The sequence below is a fragment of the Plectropomus leopardus genome, chromosome 1 (assembly GCF_008729295.1).
Source record: "Plectropomus leopardus isolate mb chromosome 1, YSFRI_Pleo_2.0, whole genome shotgun sequence".
Classification (NCBI taxonomy): domain Eukaryota; kingdom Metazoa; phylum Chordata; class Actinopteri; order Perciformes; family Serranidae; genus Plectropomus; species Plectropomus leopardus.
The window spans coordinates 1349053-1373389 of record NC_056463.1 but is presented as its reverse complement, the minus strand read 5'-3'; the positions used below and the strand labels follow the sequence as shown (position 1 = coordinate 1373389).

The 24337-nt window shown below is 39.7% G+C and overlaps 1 protein-coding gene across 1 annotated transcript; it reads left to right on the top strand.

Annotated features, from left to right (window-relative positions):
* Nucleotides 1–948: 948 nt before the first annotated feature.
* vstm2b (V-set and transmembrane domain containing 2B) lies at nt 949–24049 on the top strand. Its single transcript, XM_042489842.1, has 5 exons — nt 949–1269; nt 1771–1958; nt 3943–3972; nt 7311–7749; nt 23226–24049. Exons 1-5 carry the CDS (start codon nt 1197–1199, stop codon nt 23312–23314), a joined length of 819 nt encoding a protein of 272 aa, XP_042345776.1. The 5' UTR covers nt 949–1196; the 3' UTR covers nt 23315–24049.
* The last annotated feature ends 288 nt before the right edge of the window (nt 24050–24337 follow it).

The window sequence follows — 24337 nt, the reverse complement described above, 5'->3', positions numbered from 1 at the left end:
TAATTTATATTTTTCTTTCCTTTTTGTAGAATTGAATTTTAAGGTACATTTTTGTTCATTTTTTTTATTTCTTGCTTATTTCAGGTTATTTCCTCTTTCATTGCTCATCACCTTCTTCCCATATTTCTGAGAGAAATCACGCTAATTCTGCATAGGTTTCAAAGGGTAAATGCCCAACGCAGGTGTTGCAAATGCTCAAATGACCACAGCAACGTCTGGGGGAAACATCACAGAGGCATGTGCACTCCTCCTCATGCGCACCAGCAGCCTGAGTGGTTTTCATAGAGCAGGATTTGATACAAATGGGGGATTTTATGTGAATTAAGCCTCTGGGACTGTCTGTTTTAGGCAGTATAGATTATCTAGATGCCCTTAATGTAAAACGGCAGCTCTGACAGATACAGTAAGTCACTTACTGAGTGTGTGTGTGTGTGTGTGTGTGTGTGTGTGCGTGTGCAGGGAGAAAAAAAACAGTTTATTATGTGGAAGCCAGTAGCAGTGAGAAAAAAGACATGACAGTGGCATACTGGAGATAGAGAGAGAGAAAGAGAGCGAGAGAGAGCGCAGAGGGGGGAGGGCGCCCAGAGACCTCTCGCCTCCTCGCGATGCGCTCTCGACGCACACCAATCCACGGGAAGCCTCCAGGTCGGTGACAGCTGGCAGACGAGAGAAAGAGAGAGAAGGGGAAACCACGCACACAAGAAGGGGACAAGGCTCTTCCCAGAAATCATCTTCATCCTCTGGGCGAAGTCGCCCTCCGCGTCTCCTCTCCGGCTGTTGCAGCGCACACAGGATCGGTTATGTGATGGGTGTTGGAGCGGAGCCCGGGAGAGCTTTCCTACGCAGGGGAAGCTGGGTGATGATTAAGAGCAGGTTTCTGCCGCTGACTGGGAAGTTCGGTTTCTACTTCCAGACGACGCTCAGTGGGGAATAAATGATCCAGCGCATTCACAGAGGGGATTAAAATCACTTCTTTGACTTCTTTGCTGCAGAATTACTCTTCTTCTTCCTGCGCTGATGTGGTTTTAATGATGCTCGAGCTCACCTCGGGATTGTACATGTTGCCTGGCTGATGCTGCGGCTGCCTCTGGATTCTTCTTCTTCGATGCCCATATTTGGAGTTATTTGAGTAACAACACATCCAGGTCAAATGACCGTCTAATGTCCGTGCAGAGTGTGACGAGCCTTGGTGTGACATGGAAAAGACGGGACTATACAGCCTCCTTTATTACTTCATTCTCAATTCGCCCTTTATGATTTGTGCAAATGGTAAGTGAGAGCCCAGAGAGGAGGCAAAATGGGGAATAAAATACATGTTTTGACGCGCAAAGCTATAACTTGAAATAAATGTCAGCTGTGTGCAGGATTAAACATCCCCTGCCAGTGCTGGAGTAAGCCTGCAGTTTTTTTGTGCACATTTTTTTGTTGAAAAATCTAATAAAAGATGAAAAACAAAAGATGACCCAGCTGTGGCCATATCACAGCATCATGATAAGGTAGAGAATTACTCCATTATTTGATCACATAAAGCCTGAGGCAGATTGTAGGTCACAGGTGCTCCAGTAAAACCATTTCAGTCTATAAATCACACGTAATGGGGACTATAGGGGGAGAGCTTAAACACACACAGAGTGTGCATGATGGCAGCAGAATGGATGGCCAAACAACAGGCCAAACTCTGGACTGTTTTTTGGTTTTATGCAAGGTGTTTCTCACGCACACTCATTTGTTAATCTGTGCCTCTGCTGTTGTGCCTCTCTATGCTAAAAGCTGCATTCACTGAAGTCCCTAAAGATGTGAGTGTGGGGGAGGGAGAGGACGTGGAGATGCCCTGCGCCTTCAAGGCCGTCAGCGCGGCGCCCATGTCTCTGGAGATCCAGTGGTGGTACCTGAAGGAGGATGTGCCTAAAGAACTGCCTCACGAGCTGCAGATCAGCGCCCCGGCCAGCAGAGCCAAGGTAGCTGCAGCACTGACGACGACACAGATGCAATTAGTTAATTACACATAACTCATAACTCAGGTTCAAATGTGTGCACTGACATTTTCCATATCTGCCCTGTGTGACCTGCACATATTCTTTGGACATCTGCACACTGAAACCTCTTTTAAGCAAAATAGTTGATTATTTTCCAGCAGCTTTTTAAACGCACCAAATGTGATTTAAGTCATCCCATCTGTGTTTTTCCAGCATCATTTTAGGCTCTAAACAAAGGTGTTTTTGTGGTGATTCAGTGTTTTTCTAGCAGCTTTTTAGGCACCAATCAGGGGTGTTTTGTTGCCACTAGTCTGTGTTTTTACTGAAGCTTTTTAGGCACCGAATGTGAAAGTTTTACGGACCCCATCTGTGTTTTTCCAGCGTTTATTTTAGGCACCAAGCTTGGATGTTTCTTAGCAACCTGTCAGTGGTTTTCCACTAACATTTTAGGCTTAAAATGTGGGTGTTTTGAAATGACCAGTCTTGTGTTTTGGCAGAGGCTTTTTGTGATGTTTTCTAGTGGCCTGTCAATGTTTTTCCAGCAACATTTTAGGCACTAAATCTGTAGAGACACCAAACCTGGCTGTTTTGTCGTGACCAGTCTGTGTTTTTGCACAGGCCATTTAGGCACCAAGTGTGGATGTTTTTAGTGAGCAGTCAGTGTTTTTCCAGTGACATTTTAGGATCAAAATGTAGTTGTTTTGTAACAGTTCATCAGTGTTTTTCTAGCAGCTTAGTAGGCACCAAACCTAGGTGACCAGTCTGTGTTTTTGCAGAGGCTTTTTAAGCATGACATGAGTCTTTTCAGCAACCACATCTGTGTTTTTCCAGGGACAATTCAGTCTCCAAATGTGGGTGTTTGGTAACAACACATCAATGTATTTCCAGCGGCTTTGTAGGCTCCTTTGAAGGGTGTTTTGTTGTGACCAGTCTGTGTTTTTGAAGAGGCTATTTAGGCTGTTTAGGATGTTTTTTTAGGGACATTTTATGCTCTAAATGTAGATGTTTTGTAGCAACTCGACATAAAAACAACAAACAAAAGTGGTTGTTTTTACCAGGACATTGCTGCCTTTCCTGCTGTTTTTTGCTCCCAAAAACCATGTATTTTAAGCCAAAATAAAAAAAAATTCCTAACCATTACCAAGTAGATCTTGTGCCTAAACTTACCACATTAATCAGAGCATTACTGAAATGTGAAGGTTGATTGTAAAAATCCATGGTTGGCTCGTCACACTCAGTAAGGACATTGATGGTATGCATAGATATTAGTTACACTTCTATCTATAAATTGCCAGTAATCAACATTTTCACACTTTGCATACAGGCATTCACACTGTCCTATATTTATTTTTTTAATCCACAAACTGCAAATTCTTGACAAGCAGACAGTTTGTTTGATCTCCAGCATTTTTCTGCATTTTTAAAGAACCACCAGTGTTTGAATCTCTTGCTTTTGTCAGCCATTAATCCCATGCATTACTCAGGAGGACGAGGGCGATGTCACTCCGACTGCTGAAAGGGCACTTGTTGGTTATCAACACCATTACATTCCTCTCAGGTCCGCTGCATAAAACCGCCATGATAGGATATTGTGGCAGGACGCAGTGGGAATTACTTTTCCCTCCAGCATGACAAATCAGTCTCTTTCAGTTGTCTGAGGAGTCAGGGACAATCACATCTGCGGCGTTTCCTCTGCGGTTTAAGCACATTAAAACATGCAGCAGGGGTAAAAAGTGCAGAGGGAGAAGGCGAGAGAGAGAGAGAGAGAGAGAGAGAGAGAGAGAGAGAGGTTATCAATGGCGTCTTTGAGAAATGCATGCAACCAGCTCTGCTCATGCCGTTTGCTCCATCAACCAAATGAATCTTGTCTTATTGTTGCCAGTAATGTTCCTCATATAACAGCTGATGTTCTGTGCATCGGTAAACATGTTGTTGACGTGTGATTCATGGTGCTTTCTTCTTTCAGGTCGCTCCAAGGGAAGCCACAAAAATCAGTGTAAGTGTCCACTTCCTTCACTGCACAGACTTGATTAGCAGACTTTTATTTTTTAAAAACGACACCGAGGGCTATCATTTTGATAAATGACGTTCATATTTATTTGACAGAACATCACTTAGCATATCTTAAGAGAAAGAAATCCTGACATGGTGGAGTGCATTAGGATCAAAACGTCGAATTTGACATTTCTTCGGCTGACAGACACGCTCCTCTCTTCAGGCTGAATTACTGCGTCTATTCTTGATGCCACGACTCCATTAAAGGCCAATGACTGGAACATCTGACACTCGTGCTGTAGGATACTAATTAGTGCACTTACATGAAGTACAATGTGTACGCTATGTACTTACATGATTCTACAAACAAGCAGACAGACAAAAACACGAATATTTACAGACAATGAATAACATGAAGCAAAAGAAATGGTCAAACATATGATGACTTTGTTTACATGTTCAAAAAGAAGAGAGAAAAACCGTATTTAATCCTGACCCTTTTCCATAAGTCATTGATTCATAATTAACCAACTTTCTTATTAATTCAATCCATGATCTAATTAATACAACATATATGCATACACTCACATACCCCAGATCAAATATCTACAATTTTTAATTATTTACAGAAAAATAGGAAAGTAAAATTTGGGGGGAAAAAATTCAGTAACCAAATAAATATTAAGTAACCCCTTAAACCCCTGGTGATTGTTGAAACCCCTCTTCATCCTTGTACTTTATAAAAATCATGTTTTTACACATTATTTTTTATTCTCAACTCAAACATCCAAATCACAAGATTTTACAGCTCATCTTTTTCTGCTCGCTGAATTGCAAACAGGTTGAGCATTGTCTCCAACATGTGACGACAGATTGTTGCTCGCCAAAATATATGCTTGCTAGATGTGCCTGTTTGTTCATTTGCCATCTTCTCTATTTATTTATTGCACTAAAAATGAACTTAACCAGCATGTTTAGAATCTCCAGGCTGACACTGGCGGGCTCTATCACCAGCTGATCGACTGAGTTATTGATCACACTTTGTGAATGTAAGGTACCTCAGGAAATGAGTTAGCATTTCAGCACCTCTGGTTCTCTCGTCTCAAAGTCAGTGGGTTTTTTTCAGTGTTTCTTTGGTTAAAGGTCTTTATGTTTGTGGTTAACACAAGCTGAAGAGACCTTCATGTTTTCTTCTACGACAGTAAATACGTCAGTAAATACCCCACTGTGAACTTTGAAGCTTTTATGTGTCTTAAATGAGGCGGTTGCTAACCAGGGACTAAGGGGCCAGTTTCTATGGCAACGCTTTTTGCATGAAACGTTAAACTTGATTTTGCCTTTTATTCACTTGAAAGTTCTGGGGGCCTGAAAGCGCAAACTTTTGACAAAGGGTTGCAGAGTGTAATTTTGTGAAAACACCGACCCCTCTGACACCGTGTAACTTGGTAATGCTCAGATCTCGTGAGAACAGTGACATCATGGCCGCAGTTCGTGCATACGCATGGTGTTCCAGACAAACAGCCACGTGCGAGTTGGAGGACAACAACAACTATGGCGGACTTCCGAGCTGTGTTTCTGCTGCTGGCTCTGAGTTTATTAACGCTGTTGGTTATCCTGCATCGTCGTCTTCTTGTTTGCTTATGCTCACCGCTCTGTAGAAGAACGCCTTCATGCGCAGACACGTTATGTTCTTCTGTGGTGTGTCATTACAAAGTTACATCGCCAACCCCTGGCCTGGCATGCATACTACAGCAATTTTGTTTTTTGGATTGTTTTTAGGATTGTTCTCATAATGGTATTATATGAACGTGGAGTAGTTTTTAATGCAAAGGAAAAACCTTTGTGTTTTTAGAAGGTCCATTTTTCATCTAAGAGTGGCCTAAATGAGACTACAGGACGTCACCACACCGAGCAGCACCAAACATGACTGTACAGGCTGTTTGTGGGGGCAACATTAAGTCATGTGACCGTGGTAGAGTTCATTTATAGCCTAATGTTCACTTTTTACTCCTGGCGATCTTAAAAGTTGTGCTAATCTGTCATAATTTGACAAGTGTAAAATGTGTTTGTGGTTCAGTCCCTTCTGCTTCATAGGCAACATGGTGATCATTGAGGATGAGAAGCATCCAGTGTTCCACTCTCAACAGAGTGCACTATCATTGGGCAATGCATTTTGCTGTGCATAAGTGTGAATGCACTTACCAGTCTCGCAATCTTGTATTTTTTGGAGCCAGAAATGACTGTATTTGTAGGAGAGGTTGGAGAAAGTTGCCCCTAATCATTACTGGTAAATTAGAGTAGATATTAGCATCTCAAACTTAAGTTCCAGAGATCATTTTTATGCATATTTATTCACAATTGTGTCTCAAATGATATGGTGGATTAGTCTGTAACTACTAGTCACTTCAGACTTCTGCTGTCCCAGTTTCTTCAGACACGTTTAATCTCATGTTTTCAGACCTCTAAAATTGTGTCAGGTTGAAACACAGAGGCAGGGTGAGCTTTGGTAATGTGTTTCTGCTGTTAAAGTGAACATTATCAGGGATAATTGAGGCTCCACAAGAACTAATGCGTAGGTCTACTGAGCAGCTAATACAAGGTCATGAGTTGGCGATTTTGCTGATGCCTGTGCCTCCACCTCCACTTATAAAACTCTTATTAAGCTGATTATTAACCCTTTGTAACCTGAGCAAATTTGTTTGATTTCTTTAAAAAAAACATGGTTAGAAGGCAATATCAACATAGCAGGACTTGGTCCCAAAAAATGGTAAAAAACAAAAAAAACAAAAACAAAAACAAAGTTTAAAAAAACAAAAACATTTTTCCCTTTTTTCTATTTTTCCAATGATTCTTCCCTTTTTTTTTTTTTTTTTAATTTCCCTCCAAATTTGTCATTTTTCTGTCCAACACTGACTTAACAAGACATGGCACAAAAATGACCAAAAAAAATAGTAAAAAATGAGAAGAACTAGCAATCTAGAAAATTAGAAAATAAGCAAAAAAGAAATAAAGACACAAAGACAGTCACCAAATATCCTGCCCTCTTTTTTTAAAACTAATTTTAGGGTAATTTTCTTGTACCATTTTGCAATCTTTTTTTTTTTTAAATTGGGACATTTCTCACCAAATTGGTCATTTCTTTTTTTTTCCCCCTGATGTTTTCCAAAGAAATCAAATTGATGTTCTCAGGCTTTAAAGAGTCAACATGCTTGTCAGAGGCGTCTGAACACAGCACAAGAAAACTGATGTTGATCCAGGTTTTAAAGGGTTAAAGTGTGTTTAAACTGGTTACTGTTTGCCACATTTGAGTGTTTCCCTCTTCTTCCTTCTTGGTTCCAGACTGTGCGTGTTCAGGGCAACGCCATCTCCCACCGCCTCAGTCTGTCCAAGGTGAAGAAGGAAGATGAGGGCGTGTACGAGTGCCGCGTGTCCGACCTGTGGGCCGACGAGACTCAGGAATTTACGGTTCACGCCATGCTGCACGTCACGCTCGGCGACGGCATGGTGGCCGAGGAGGCCGTGTCGCACATCCAGAACCGCTGGCCGCTGAGAAACACCAACACAGCTCTGGGAGGAGGCGGAGCCGGGAGGGCCACGTCAGAGCCGGGTCAGGGGCCGGCAGGAGGGCAGAGGTTAGGACAGGGGAAGCACCGGGTGCCTCAGCAGGCCCAGCCCGGCCTCCTCCCGTCCATCTCATCCACCACCACCACGGTGGCCAAGTCGTCAGCCTCACCGCTGCCAGGGAACGCAGCCATCCTCCGGCAGCAGCTCGGAGCCGGTGAGTGAGGGTCGGAGGGAGGGGGGACGGGGAACAGAGCCACAGTGCCCCCTAGTGGTGACAGCAGGGAGGATCCAGCTGAGATTTACAGACGGCTCAGCAGACTGTACGTGGCTGCTGAGCCGTCTGCAGCTGTCTCAAGGTTCATCCGTCTTAGTAACTCAAATCTGAGTGAATGTGCTGTTGTTTCTGTCTGACAATGATACTTAATCTCTGTGTTGTTCTGGAGGATCTTTCAGTTTGAGATTAACTGAGGAGGCTCTTTATCAATCGCACCTGCCACTGTATATTTAACGCTTAGGAACTGGTTGGCACTTCTACATGCCTCTCATTCTTTTGAATGAGATTTTGTCTGTTTTCATGCATATGACATACATTTCGGCAAGACTGTGTATTTTTGTTTGATCTTCAGTGATCTTGAAAAAATGCTCCATCGAAACCCATTCAAACTGCAATTTTTGATCCCACAGCCATCAAAGCAGAAAACATGCATTGTATTATTTCTGGGTGCGACTCTGGGCGTTTGCCTCGGAATCTGTCATTTTTTACTATTTTCCACCTGATAATGTCATTTTTACCATATCTGGCATGTAGAGATAATACATGCTACTTCCATGGGTTAGGGTTAGGATTGGACTGGACGATATGGAATAAAGTCTTGTCACAATATTTTTTTTCATATCAGTCGATATTGATATATCACAATATACATCAAATCACTTCTTCTGTCAAGCTTAAAGGTTCCCTTTGACTCCTAAGTGAGATATAAAGATATCATCAGGTTAATTTTGCTTTAAATATTTATTATTGAACATTGAATATGACAAATATACTGTAGAACAGGCATCACCAACTGGAGGACCTATTCTACTAAAACTCAAAGAGGTCCAGTTACTAAAATTTCCTCCCAGCAAAGGTCCGAACCTCATACCTAAAATCAATATCACCATTAACTGAACATTTTACTTTGATTACAATTAATAAACGATTGTTTTTGCTTTTTTTCATAGTTCACTGACACAGTTTCATGTGACCATGGTGTGTTGGAGTGTAATAAACATATAATTTATTATTATTTATTGAACTTTCCAGCATTATATAAAAATGAAAAGCTCCATCTGAAACAAACTTCAGGTACATTTAAGCACATTTAAGTGCTGATAAAAGGCCAACCTCTCCTGACTGCAGGACTCTGACTTCAACTTCTGTCAAACTTCTGTGCTATTAATCATTTTCCTCAGGAATTAAAAACTTTTGAGTTGGCCTACTTCTCCTATAGCTGCCAACAGCCTGCCGACATTCCCAGTTAGAGAAAGGCTGAAAATAAGCTCATGTGCTTGTGGCCCCGGGCCCCCAAAACATTACATCTGCCCCTGGTGATAATAATGAGAGCTCAGCGCGAGCGGCTGGATGCGACACGGAGCGATGCGTCCTGGTGTTTCTAAATAATTCATCCAAAGTCTGATTAAAGCTGAAACTAACACAAAGTCGTCTGTAGAGTCTAAAGAAGTCACTTTCACCTCTGCAAATGTGGCTGCTTCAGACACTTTGGTGCTGTGAGGAGAAGCTGCGCTCTGTTTGTCTGTCTCACTGCGCTGCTGTCGGACCATCAGCTGTTTGATCCGCGAAGATGAAATGCTGTGGCTGTCAAACACTCAGCTGTTCTAGAGTCGTTCACTTTTTTTACATGATTGTTCAACACTTCTGCCTTCGCTGTGTTTTGGTGTGCGATTTTCCTTGGTGTGATGAGAGCGTCAGACAGAGCCCAAAAGCGTGAGACGCATGACAGATGCGTGGGAGTTGGCAGCCCCAGTTGGGAAAGGGTTAACAGAATTTTTAAATAACTGAAATACCCAACATGGGCAAGATTATGTTGGTTAGAGGTTCTGACTGTCGGTTTCGATTGTTTTTCAATTAATTGCCCAGCACTACTCCTTAAAAAATATTGTTTTCATTTTTACATTTTATTACACCTTGGCCACAGGTCTGGGCAGGATGAAGTTTTGGTCCGGATCTGGACCACGGTCCGCCAGTTGGTGGCCTGGCTTACAGGTTCATGTGATGAATCAGTGGTTTGGGCGCTATTATTAGCTACCTCCGTGCATATCGGTCACGCGCATGACAGGTGTTTAGCTGGAAAACCTTGCTGTCGGTTTACATTTAAGCCATTATTTCCCTGTTCATGATCTTTTTATTTTATCCTGAATTGTGCAGTAATTTGAAAAGTCTGTTTAAATGTGAGAGCTGTTAATTAATCATCAATAATCGATCTGATCTATGATGATAATTGTGGTATCCCCTTGAAGATGGTTTACAGTGGGGGTATTCAACTAATTATTATTATGTATTTTAGATAAATTATATTTTATTTTATTTGTATAGTTTGATTTCTTGGGAAAATATGGGAGAATAGCTAATGTGCAAGAAATGTCCAGCAAATTGCAAAAAAAATAATGAAAGGTGATACAGAAATCACCTGAAATTTAGCTGGTGGGGGTAATTAGATATTATCAAAAAATGGGAATAATGTCTAGAAAACTATGTTTGTAATTGTTAGAATTATACATATAAAATTATATTACAGAAAAAAACCCAAAGTTTAAAATTTTCGGGACTTTGAGGGGCTTTTTTTTTGGTTTTGTTTTTTATTTTCATTTTTACTTATTTAATTTTTTTGTGCTTATTTTCAGGCCATTTCCTTGCAATGTTTTATTACTTTTGCTTATTGTTCATATTATTTCAAAGACAGCAGGAGAAACTGGAGAGCAAAAACTTGCATTTTCAGTTTAATTGCCCAGTTTAGAAGATGATAGAAAATGAATCAAGAAGTAATAAAAGTTTATAAGTTCATTACTTTTATGAATTACTTAGAGTAGTTACATTATTCATTACATTTTGAACAGGGTAACTATATTATTTTGTAGCCTATTACAACTGACACTTCTTAACACTGCATATAACATGGTACATACACCCTATAATTTCATTTTATTCCAATGAAAAGTTTCCACCCTGAATTTTGCAGCCCTAGTTATGTCCATATTTTAATACTTTGGCACCAGCTGTGATTCTCTTGAGCACTAACCTGTTTATGCTTCTTCTTATGTACAGCTTTTGACATTCTGTCACTTCACTACTCAAAAATAATACACTTTTCCTTGTTGCAAAATCAGTATTCAGATCTGGTGGCCCCCTGCGTGTGAGAGCATGAATATTTCTGTATAATACAAAAAAGTCGTCTCGTGTTGCATGCGTGAAAATGAGTGTGATCTCCCGGTTCACCTCTCTCCATCATCTATTCATGTTGTGCCGCCACACCTCCGTCACACTTCTCAAATCTCTTTACATCAGGGGAGCATTTTTGTCGACATATGTATGAATGTGTAACACGTATTTATGACTGCCTCCGCCAGCCGCTCGGCAGATGGCTCGGGAAAAAAGGATGAGAGAAGGAGGGTGTGGAGGGGAGGTGGAGAGTTGTAATCTACCTCCTCATAGCTCTTCTACCTGCCCCAGTTCTGTTCGATGAAGCGTACTTGTGAATAATTAAAACTCATCGAAGTCTAGTGGAGTCTTGTGAGCCGTGCTGCTGATGCAAAGAGCTCTCTGTCAGACTGTGTGACAGATGCTGTGAGCAGGACGGAGACACGGACAGAGACAAGCGTCTGTGCTCCGGCTCGCTCTAACATTTATATCTCCACGTGCCGGCGTTATGTTGGTAAATGACAGAGGCTGGTCAGACGTGTTGGTATTAGTGCTGATGTCATCTCTGCTGCTCTGTGTTTAAGTGCTGAAGTGTTAGTATCAGTCCACTGTTTTCCAGCTTTGGTCAGTCAGTCATTGAAAGGACTCTCACAGGGACAAGAACACTGCTGTATGTATGTGGAGCCCATTATTAGAGGTGTCTGCGGTAGAGGTTTTTCAGGTACCAATACCTATTATTCTTAATTAATGAGACCAATAACCGATATTTGGAATAGATATGCATTTAAAATAAAAATGAAAATATTTCCATCTTAACTTAGAAATTGGAATATAACAAGCTACGAAACAAAATTTTCAACATCATATACAGCAAGTTCCCAGCAATTTGTAAAGTCAAGTGAAAATTTTTATACAAATAAATAAATAAAAAATATCTCCCTGAGGTTTTACAAAGTAAAAGTTCCTAAAAGTCGAGTGTAATACGCACAGTTTTTCATCAGTTAATTCTACTGGCAATCATTAAAATAAAATGCTGATACAGATAATGCCAAATCAACCCTGATAATCGGCCAGGCTGAGACCCCTAGTCTGCAGAGACTGTCGTTGTCTGTTTGATATTTGTAACATGACATTACCAGTTTTGAATTGACAAAGTGAACATTGAACTCTGTTTGCATGTTGCAGAAACTTTTATTTGAATTTTTATTTTGTACTTGGCAGCCTTGCATACACATAAACCACACGTCCCCTGAGTTGTGTATGTGTGCGCGCATACACCACGGCTGTGCACATCCTTAAAAAATTAACGCAACGCGTACACGAGATGCTGTATGTATATAAGGGGCAGTGTACAACTGTAGCAGACCTGCTAAAGGACAGGTGTTGCCTTTCATCATCAATCTCTCGCATTGGCAGCATGAGTACCACCAACACAAAACTATGCACCGCTGAATGTTTATGGGAATATTAGTGAAATATTCATTTTCATCAGCCATGTTAACAGCTTACTAGGAATATTGTCTTGTGCAGGCAAAAACGAGAGAACTTTGTGCGTGTAAATGAGTATAGTCACTGATGTTTAAAAATGTTCTGCCAAAAAAACAAGTTTTTCTACACTTGAGCTGAAGTAATGTGTGCCCATCTCCTTCAGTGATTGCAGACACTTGGAAACAGTGTAGTTGAGTTTTATCAGGACAGGTACTAATAACACAGAGCTTCTTAAGACAGCTGCATCTGCTCCAAGCATCGTGGATCTAATGAGGAAACCCCTCTGGTGGAATACAGACATGTGGTGGCAATAAATCCAGAGCTGCTATTTCTGCACACGCAGTTCATCCTCCCATATCTGGACTTTTCAGTGAGCCCGAGGGTTGCAGCAGTTGTTGGTGTAACACACTGTTCTGGAACACACCAGTTAATAATGATAATAATTATAATTATAATAATAACAATCTTTATTTGTATAGCAACTTTCGTACATAAACTCAAACATGCACTCTCATACATGCGAGAGTGCAAAAATTTAAAACCTAACAATTTATAGGAATATATATATTTAAGAATTTTAAAAATAAATAAAAATAATGATAAAGTAAAATAAAATAATTAAAACAGCACAAACTATAACTCTTGAAATAAGTTGCAGACAGACCAGCGGGGGGGAAAAAATAATTAAAGATATATATATATATATAAATATATATAATAATAGTCATTATTTTTAATAGTTAGTACAGTACTGTTGTTTGGGGTTTTTATAAATAAAAATAAAATCAATTTAGTTACTTTTTACGTGTCAGTTCCCACATTAGCTCCATCACAGCTGCTGACCCGCAGCATAGAGTCAACCCAACTGTCCAGAAAAAAAAAGTTGGCATTGTATGTCTTTGCAAAGCACGGACACATTACATTTGCACACTATTATGTCACAGATATGTTGGAACTTTAACAAAACTTCAGTGATTATGGCTAGAGAAAGATCATGTTTTGGCTGAAAACATATGCTATAAAAGCAGGGACTCAATGATGAAAAACACCCAGTTGTGGCTCAAATGTAACTTGGAAATGCTGTAATAAAACACTAACTGGTTATGTTTAGAAAAAGATCATGTTTGGCTGAAAAGAAAATCAACTGCTCCACAGATTCTTAGCATCATAGACGGATCTCTTTTCTTGTAAAAAGTCCGATGTAATGAGGAGCACCGCTGATGGGAAAAAATTCCTCAACGTGACATCAGTATAAGCCCAAAACCATGTGTGTGTGTGTGTGTGTGTGCGCGTGTGTGTGTGTGTGTGTGTCTGTTCTTTATGTAACCTACATCTGTTGGTTGTGTTGTGGAGGATTACTGACGCAGCACAGAAAACCTCACAGTCAGAAGCTCGGCCTCCATTATTGGACTGTCAGGCCTGATTGCTTAATGCCGCTTGTTGTTTTGGCAATTTGAGAGCAGTTGCAGCACTGATAACAACTGCTCTTTGTGCTCGTGTTTCCCTCTGTTACAAGGCTGTGCAGTCAAAATAGAAAGTGGCCATAATCTATTGTTTCATGAGAGAGAGAGGGAGAGAGAGAGGGGTGTTTCTGCTGCAACGTGTAACGTCATTCTGTTCACACAAAGACAGAAATAAGAAAATATGACCTATTTTTTCTATTTTTCATAATAGATGAATTCATGGTAACTTTTGAATATCTGAAGAAGCTGCATTAGTCTGCAGTTTTCTGACAGTAGGCAGGTTTCCATTACAGACTGGAGCAAAACTTTTTAAAATGTTGTTAAAAAACAATTGTGAGATGACTGTATTTCCACTGACTGATGTTCCCAGTAACCGTGGCGATGGGTGTTACATTAGCAAATTTATGTCTAGGTTAGCAGACATAAGCAGCATTAGCAGCTTAATTTCTATTTCAGCCACGCAATAGCCGTTATTATTTCCAAACCAAGGCCACGTAGGTGTGTTATGGAGCCATAATGGAAAGGCCAGCCCCTTATACGTGGGAGTGGCCACGTATTAGGGGTTTCTGGGAGCTGATAGTCTAGATTTTACAGAGGAATTGTGGATTCAAAACTTCAGGATGATCCGCTCAATTTTTGAAGAGTTATGTGATGCAATAACAGCTCTTGTAGCTCCTGCTGCATCATGAGGGAGCCAGTTGTTACACCTAATGTAATGTTTCCATTAGGTGTATTTTATTCACAATTTCAATTTGCACAATTTGAAGGTTAATGGAAACCTGCCTCGTGTTTTCATTGTAACAGCCCCTCTGGTTGTTTCCTCTGCTGGTGCTGGGTTTTTTACATTTTGGGGCTGCAGACTTGATTGAGAGCAATCAGCTTCATAGGACACACCTGGACCCAGCGAGCTGCATGCACACACAAAACAGATTAGCAGTCAGTCTGTGCAGGCAGACCTCCTCAACACATCTTTTTGGTTTGTGTCCTTTTGTTGCCCTTTTCTTTGTTTTTACGGCACATTTTCATTCAGACACTCTCACCACTATTTACTCTACATATTTCTCCTCTATCAGTGACTTGTTTTGCTTAGTGAATCATTTTGTTGTCACTTGTGTATCTTCTTTTTTTCAGCCTTTATTTGCCCGAAGAGTCGGGTTCTTTGTTCTTTTGAAGCAGTAGGTGGCAACCTCTGTGGAGGCATGAATTTATTGAACATATCGATGGACATAGAGTGATGTGTGTTTGAAGATCATTATTTTTGTTCCAGAGCTGCTGTAGATGTTTATAAAATGGGTGATACAGCTTTATCGGCTGCATGCTTCCACAGACCGCAATCAGTTTTTGGCGCTCGCTTGTAACTTTTTGATCTTGGTCACATTTGTTTGTCTGAGTCAAAGCCAGGAGCAAAGAATGCTGTAAGGTGTGTATTAGTGGCAAAACCATTCATACACTGAGCAAAAAAATTAAATGCAATAATAATTTCTGGTTTTGGTTTAAGTTAAAGATCTTTCTTATGCTCTCAATAGATATATTCCTCTCAAATTTTGGGTGCAAATTTGTTAAAATTAAGTTTAGTGAGCACTTCTCCTTATCCAAATTAATCCATCTACCTAACAGGTGTGTCATATCAAGATGCTGAATAAATAGCCTTGATTATGATGTTTATATCTGCTGCATCAAGTTTAAAGTTTAAGAGCTGCAAAATGTGCAGCTGTCACATCAGAAATACATATAACAGCCTAAAAAGATCGCCTGTATTAACTTGTGCATTCACTACACGCCATTTTCTGTCAGATCTTGCCTTAATTGAAGCAACAGTGTTGCTTTGTGCTGTAATACATTTTAATAATCTGGCACGTGATCGATCATTTTTAAGTGTCATATGGAACACATCATTTGATTCATTTTCTGTGAACGAGTTCAGAGCCTGAAGTAGAGAGCCTGAGTTAACAGTTGATAATCACCATCATGGTATCCGTTAGTCTGAGTGGAGTAGAGAATTGTTCATGATGATTACATGCAAAGATTTGTGACTTGATTGTTTTTAGTAGCTGCTGCTAACATCTGACCTGACTGACATTATCTGTAAGCTGTTACATGTGACTCTGCAGGAGGTTTTTTTCAACAGAAAAAAAGACACGTGACTTTGCGATGCAGACACATTGACACACAGCATCATTTAGTTCTGCTCCGAGGCGACACACATGAATCAGTCCCTGATGATGAACTCAGTCAGCAGAGAAGCGATGTTGCATGTGACTGAAGCGCAGTGGCTCATCACACAACAATTCTTCTCTCTGATCTTAATCCTGACAATGATCCTGAGTTGTCCTCTTTGCGCAGCTTATGAATCAGCTTTTTTTTTCTCAAGTGCTGCTAAAATCAAACAATCCTTTAGTGAAGTGCACCACTGACCCTGTAGTCCAACAAAATAAATCCTCCATGCTGTCTCTTTAGTTTTCTCCTCAGTGTTTGTCTTGACTCGGTAATTATTTTTTCTTCTTCTGTATTTGACTTTCTTAGATTTCTTTTGAAAACATAGCAAATAAAAATAAATAAATAAACAAGCAAATAAGCATCAAACAAAGAAATGACCCAAAAATTTGCAAGAAATTATAAGAAATTACAAGTACAAGTACAAAAAAATGGAAATATTCTTGAAAAAGTGCGTAAAGATTATAAGAATTAAGAACATAATTTTAAATATGTAATTATGATAACTTTAGTTTTTCTCTAGCTTTTTTTCCTAGACATTTTTCCCTGGCTCTTTTGGAGATTTTAAAATGTACTAATTTGTACCTAATTTACTGCCAAGTTACTCAATGCCTTTTAGCCATGTTTTTAAAGAAATCACAAAAAATGGAAATGACCTTGAAAAGAGCTAACCAATTCTAATAATTTTGTAACATAATTTTAAATATGTAATTATGATAGTTATAGATATATTATTTTCCTTTTCATTTTTCCTTTTTTTAAAAAAAATAATAATAATTTTTAACAAATGTATTGCCCAAGTTTGTCATTGCTTTTTTCCCCATGTTTTTTAAAGAAATCCCAACAAATGGAAACAACCTCGAAATAGTGCATAAAAGTATATTAATTTTGTAATATAATTTTAAATATGTTATTATGGGACTGTAAATATTTCCCCCCTAGTTTTTTTCCTTTTTCCCTTGATATATTTCCCTAGCTTTTTTGAAAATATTTAAATCTACTAATTTGTACCGCATTTATTGCAGAGTTTCTCACTGCATTTTACCTGTTTTTGAAAGAAATCACACCAATTTGCTCAAAGGTTTATAGACTTCTGAAAGGCATCTGGCATCAGCACAAGAAAAAGTGATGTCCCCACAGGATTCAAAGGGTTAACAAGCAGTGTCTCACAACTGATCTTCAAATTTTGCTCCTGCTGAAAAACTTCAAACAGGTTGCTACAAAATGCACGTTTGGAGAGTGAACTGATTTGACCTGAGTGTCATTCAGTCATTAATATTAGGGAGGTGGGAGCTGATATCTCCACATTTGAATGGTTGAGTTTACTGTCAGTCGTGCAGCCTCCTGGTGTGTAAATCAAATAGAGTTTAAGTGGCTCACTGACACGTTTCTATTGACTGAGGAACCCGAAAGGAATCCATCTTTAGCAGTTTTTCTCCCTGTTTCCTCTGAGTTGATCTGCTCTAAGTATGTGACAACAGATGAAGGTTAAGAAGCGTGGAAAAATTGAAAGATTACATGCTTGCTCTGGGCTCTGCTGCCTTATCCGCACTAATAACAGCCAATGTTGTGAAAAAAACGCAGGCATCTGTCACTTTTCTGCAATGTCATCTGACTGAGTGACAGAAACAATTAGTATGGGAGGGGGGATGGCAGCAGCGGCGGCTGGCAGGGGGACGGGAGAGATAAGCTGTCAGGTGTCTCAAATTGCCTCTCATATTCTGGTTTTTCATCTGAGGTCTGGTGCCCTTGCTTAGTCACTGATAAGCTCTTTAGCTGCTAAATGCTTCACTATGTTCACCAGTTAGTTTCTGACTGAGTCTGCTGTTTGCTGCTGCGCAGGTAGAGCACAGCGGCTCAGCTGTCTGCTGCAGCTGAAACGACGAGAGTGCTGACATTTAGGATACATCCACACTAATACATTTTCATTTTAAAATAGTTCACTATTCCAGCTGGCCACAAAAGTCATTAAACATTGATGTTTGGTTGAAGTTAGGTTGTGATGTTTGGTGTCCAAGATTCAGTCACATGACGTCAATTTGATGCAGAGTATTGACAACAGATCAATTTTAAGTTGTGTTATCAACCCTTTGAAGAAGAAGTGTTTTGATTTCTCTGAAACATGGACAAAAGTTACAAAGCAATGAATCAGAAATTTAGCAAAAAATAGATATTTTGTTTAATAAATGAGGGGGGGGGCTAATATATATATATATATATATATATATATATAAATATAAACCTTAACCGTGTGAAACCTCATCAAAACTGGCTTGATTTATTTTAAAAAAATGGGTAGAAGGACAAATGCAACAAAAGAAGAATGTGTATATGTGTATATATATATATAAAGTTATATATATATAGCCTTTATACATATATACAGTATATGCACATGCTTTTTGTGATTTTGTCCCTCTTGTGCAGGTTTTCTAACGTTACTCCAGTGCTATGGCTTCCTCTGGCGATGAATAATGGTCTTGTACTGCTTTAATTCGCCTGCGTATTAACTTTACAGAAGTGCATAAGTCTTCTTCACTGGTCAGCAATCGATTTTTCTCCTCCACTTTGTTCTAATCACATGTTGAGCTTGGTCGCTGTCTGCTTGTTTGTCTCTGTGTGTGTCTGCTCGTCCCTTGTGTTCTCTGTTTAGAGTTGACTCAAGTGACAAATATGTGGAAGCATGGGATGTGTATTTTATTAATTATCATAATCAGATCATTTTGTCATATCATATAGCTTTTATATCATTCATAATAGATTAACAGTGTGTTTTCCAGATTCACTCGTAGTTTGCAGAAAAAATAGAACAGATGCTGAAAATATCGCTGCAAATTTTGCTGTGGAGCTTGGGGCCGCAGCGCATCCGGGGTTAACAGTCCCATTGCTCAACATAGGCAGTGCTTTACAGAAAATTAGTGCACTTCACAGCACTTCCATGTCCAGCGCGAACCTGGCGTTGTACTTGTGTTACTTTCAGTAACAGTTCCAGATCGCTTTCAGTCCAGTCAAAGAAATCTCTGGTGTTACTTTTTCTCCATATTTATCATGAATCAGACTGATATTTATGTAAGAAAGGGGAAAAAAATCCTACTGGCTTTTATTGCTTGTTTTTTGTTACGTAACATGCTGTGCGCTTTGCTGTGTTCCAGAAGTTGAACTTTATGTCAGAGTAAAGCTGCTGCATCACAAAAAACAGGCGCTTGCGAGTACTTGCATGCCATGATGGCGTCACTCTCTTTTGAGTGTGTCTCCCACACATCTACATTGAAAACAATGGATCTGAAGGTGCAAAAAAATGTAGCATGTGTATGGGCCCAGTTGATTGAGTTCATGGGTTAATGACAGACTCCTGAGTGGGTAACCGAGAAGAAGTGGTGCTTTTTAGGCTCAGTGAATGGATGGCGTAAATCAAGAGGGCGCTGCCTCAGAGATTACACTGGCAGGAAACCAGAGAGCAGTTGGGGAATATGTGGACGGAAAGGAGCCAAAAGATGTGATTTAGAGGAGGAAATGTGAGCAATGAGTCTTTCTCATTTTTTAACTTTGGCGTCATTAAAAAACAACAGAAATAGTAAAACTCAGAAACAGTCCCAGAGAAGCAGGGTCAGGCTGCACAATTAATTCAAATGATTTCGAAATCATAAGTGCAATATCCAAATCACAAGAGGTACAGTTTTGGAAAATACAAAATGCATCACAACAAAAATGAAGCATTATGGTGTCACATGGATGCACCAGTCTATAAAATCATATTTCATAAATGTCATTCCTTTTTTCAGTGAAAATGAAATCAAAATCGCCATATCTGTCAAAATAATCACAATCTGAGTGTTTTTGCATATCATGCAGCCCTAAAGCAGTGCACAGAGTTATTAACCTACATGTTTCTCAATGGAAAAAAAGGCTGTTATTGCTGAAGACATTTGCATACACCAACTTGAGTGTCTTAGTGAAAGAAAATTTCTGGTGGGCGAATGTTTTCTCCATGAATGCCAGGATCTCAACATGCAAAGAATAAGCAATTCTAATTATTTCATGTGTGCTTGTTCCAATATCTCTCACACAACAGTACTATTGCTGTAAAATCATGGGATTTGGGGGAAAGAACAGAAAGAAGAGATATAGTGAGACAGTGAGACACCTACACAGACTGACTCACTGAGGACCTCTGCGTCTCCCTGCAGAATGTGGCCTGACAGCTGCCTCGATCCCGCACGACCTCTGTGTGTGTGTGTGTGTGTGTGTGTGTGTGTGTGTTGGTGCGTGCTTGGGGCGCTTACAAAAAATGTACAACAGCAGCTGACCTAGCTGTGATTACACACTCACCCGGAACAGGGGACTAAAGAGTCAACAGGAGACATTTTTGCGGTCCCCTCTTGGTCATGCTCTAAATCATACCAAAATCATGTCTTGAAGCCTCTCATCACACGTCATTTCTTTGGCAATTTCTTACATAAAAATATATATTAAAAAGAAATTTGTAGGTATATTGTTAAAGGGGACCTAATAAGAACAAAATACATTTTGAATTCCAATACGACTTCCACACACCAGGATAGGGTCCCGCAACAGTCCCCTGTTGGTAATATTAAAGTGTGTTGTGTGTGTGTGTGTGTGTGTGTGTATTGGACTTGATGGGGACGGATGTCGTTTCCCATCTTATGTCTCATGTTCACCTGCTCAGTATGTCTGAATCCATGCACCGATGGTTTGGCGTGTGTATTGAGGCTTGTTTTTGAGAAGCTATGTAATACCTGATTTATGTTAGTGTTTCTCCCATTGGGTGCAATAAGAGGCTGAGTATCCAAAATATCTCCTAATGTGTGTGTGTGTGGTGTGTTGTGTGTGTGTGTCTGTGTGTGTCCTGTTTGTCTGTGTGTGTGTGAGAGGTGTCACTGTTGTCAGTAAAGCTGTGAAGCTCGTGTGCATTCTGCAGTATTTTACTTATTTTTCCTGTTAGACCTCCAGAGACCACTGAGACTAACAGCCATCTTTGCCAAGCAGGAGAAATGTGTTTCAATGTACCCGTGTGGCTTTTTTTTTCTTTTTAATAACCTGGTTTTTAAAGGATCCTAATGGTGTGTGTTTTTTTTTTGAATTTTTGATGTAGCCAAGGTCAACTAATGACCCATCTTCCTGTAGGGTGACATGCAGCACTAAAAAAATCTGACACAAGGGAAATAAATGACATGTTTCTCATCCCAAGAGTCGACACATAATTGCTGCTTTGCAGTGGGTTTTTTTGCTTGTGGCTTCTGACATCAAGATAAAACGCTGAAAGCACTGTAGAAAAATTAAAGGATGTTAGCTTTGAGATTGGGCTAAAATGTTGGAGTGGAGTGTATGTGGAGAGCTTTAGAGTAAGAGAAAATGGAAAAAGACAAAAGCCATCTGGGGTGGAGGAACAAGAAGAATTTAAAATTAAAATTACATAGCTATAGGCCCATCTCAAAGCTAACATCCTTTAATTACATCCATTAATTTTTATGCAGATGATGCAGTGATATATTGTGCTGGTGCCTAAATTCATTTTATCCAGATTCAGCTTTAATAACTAGATTTGGTTTGAAATGCTGATAAAACTAAGGTAATGCATTTCCCAGATGCTAGAAAGAAGCCTGTGAACACTTGTGATGCTAAAGAAATGTGTAATTTGAAATCATTTATTTGCTTTGGAGTACATTCATGATTGTCATTTAATGAGTTGATTCTCAAGGCTGATCTTTGTGAATGCCTTCATTATGCTCTCCAAAAAGTTGTGATATTGGATGAAAGGATTTTGATGTGACTCATGTGAACCCCGTTTACATCTCAAGACACTTGAAAGAATTCATCGGTTATCAGCAAGGTTTTGTTGATTTGATTTCAGGGTTTAAGACTGCTTTGTCGACAAAACCTACATTTTTTCATCCAGGAGAAAATGATTTGATGTCGTGTAGCTGCATTTATGCCCACGCAAAATAATTCACTCACAATAAGATTGCCCTACATTGGCAGATTATTTTGTTACCTTTTGTTAAAAAATCTATTCAGGTTGTAATGTGGATTATTATGGGGAGGGTCAAGGTTTATAAACACAGTGAACCAGGTGAGCTGGAGTGGCCAGCTGTGAATGTGGGAGTCCAGTCTTATCTCTTGATTTACATTACGGGGATTTCTGTAAAGTACTTCCCACGAATACAATTAGATTTGATTCTTTTTGTCAATTTACTGATCTGAGAACATCTTGGCTAACTTTACAAAAAAATCTAGGCCTGTTGATTTGAAACAAGACATTAGCATGCAGGGAGTCTAACCAGGCGAAATATTCAAAATTTTTTGATCAGCCAAATCTGTCTGAGAGGGCAGCCTGGAAATATGTGAGTGGGAAAGGTGCTGCATGTTGCACTTTACCTGAATAAATTACTGGAGATTACAAGAGAACACTAGGAGAGTTTTATATATTTGTGAAAACATTAAGCAATATTTTCAAAATATTGATACAACACAATTGTGAGATGACTGCATTAGTAAAAATCAGACACAACACATTCGCTTGCAATCAAACTGTTTGAGACTGGGTGCTGAGTCCTCAAAGTGGGTGTCAATGTAGTCAAGATCAGGATAGCAATCCAATCATACCATTTTTTATTATTGCCATATGGACTTCTATGGATTCAGGCCAGACGTTAGGTGAGCGATAATGGAAAGACAAGCCCCTTATACATGGGAACGGCCATGTTTGAGGGATTTCTGGGAGCTGGTAGTCCACCAATTCACAGAAGAATTGTGGATTTAGAACTTCCAGATGATCCACTCATTCTTTAAGAGTTATGTGATGCAATAACAGCTCTTGTAGCCAGTTCCTACGACAGGCACATAACCATAGCATCATGTGACCTAGAAAAAACTAAAAAGTGTTTCCATTACAATTTTCCAAAATATGGCTTTGTCAAATCACCTGAAATACCACCTTTTTGCTATAAATGAAATTTTTTTTTTTAAAAATTGTTGTGTTTCCATTAGGCGTATTTTATATATTTGCAATTTGAATTTGTGCAATTTCACAGTTAGTGGAAGCTCGCCTAATGTTGTGAATTTCTTCTTCTTCTCTCTCCCGTGCAGGCTGCAGTGTGATGAGCACCGTGGATCCCCTCCTCTGCATCACTCTCCTGTTCCTGCATAAAGTCCTCCCCTTCCTGTTGGCCCACTGAAGAGACTTCAACCAAAATTACGTCAACCTGCAGCGTTCTCACTTTCTATACCAAAAAAAAAAACAAAAGCAGCAGTCAGATCCCGGCGAGGGAGAAATGGTCACATTAAATGCCGTTGCAATGAAATACTGCAGGGAGTGAAAGCAATGCAAGCAGGACTCGACAGAAGAGACTGAAGAAAAACGGAGAGGGACGCTCATCAGACTTGAAACAGAGATGACTATTGATAAACTGAATGTGGAGGAGGAGAGAGGCGTGCTTACGGTGAACGGTGGGAGCATCACTACACACAGCCTACACAGCGTGGCCACATGAAGCGCCGCCTCGACTCTGCACCAGCTTCATGCATGGCCCTCCTCAAACTCCACACACTCACATTTCTGTTGCAGCATTTTCACTGTGAATTCTGTTCATCTGATAACAACCGATCACTTCAGTGTGAGTCCTACTGCTGACTGTCATTTGCTCTATGGATGACATGTTTTTCTTTCAAAGGGGGCAATTTGATCAGCATGATCACAAACATCATTTTCTGTAGTCATGTGAAGCATCATTATACAGCACTACCTTTCATTCAGTGTGTTAGTCTGATGTATGTCCACCTCCCTCCCACACACACACACACACAAACACACACACGCACACTTTTGTTCTCATAGCTGTGTTCTCTAATGTCAACAACAAATAATAAGCTGATATATTTTAAGATAAGGCACATCTTACCATTGTTGTTGTTATCACCTCCAATAATGTTTATTTTTATTAAATCTATGGTGATCAAAGTGAGACATTTCATTTCTATGAGACTAAAGGATTTATTGGTAACTCGCCAACAGTTGAGATGAAGGTTTATTGTTTTTGTAATAAAAGGTAGATTTTAAAGGTGTTGCATCTTAATGTATTTCTTTCACCAGCAGATGTCTCACCATCATCTCAGCAGTTCTCCAAGACCAATGTTTTTTTTTAAACCCATATTTAACTAGTTAAGTCCCATTAATCTATTTTTCAAGGGTGACCTGGCCA

Coding starts and splice junctions, on each gene's coding strand:
- vstm2b (XM_042489842.1), top strand. CDS start 1,197: ATGGAAAAGACGGGACTATACAGCCTCCTTTATTACTTCATTCTCAAT. Junction 1,270..1,770: donor CTTTATGATTTGTGCAAATG/GTAAGTGAGAGC, acceptor CTATGCTAAAAG/CTGCATTCACTGAAGTCCCT. Junction 3,973..7,310: donor GGGAAGCCACAAAAATCAGT/GTAAGTGTCCAC, acceptor TCTTGGTTCCAG/ACTGTGCGTGTTCAGGGCAA.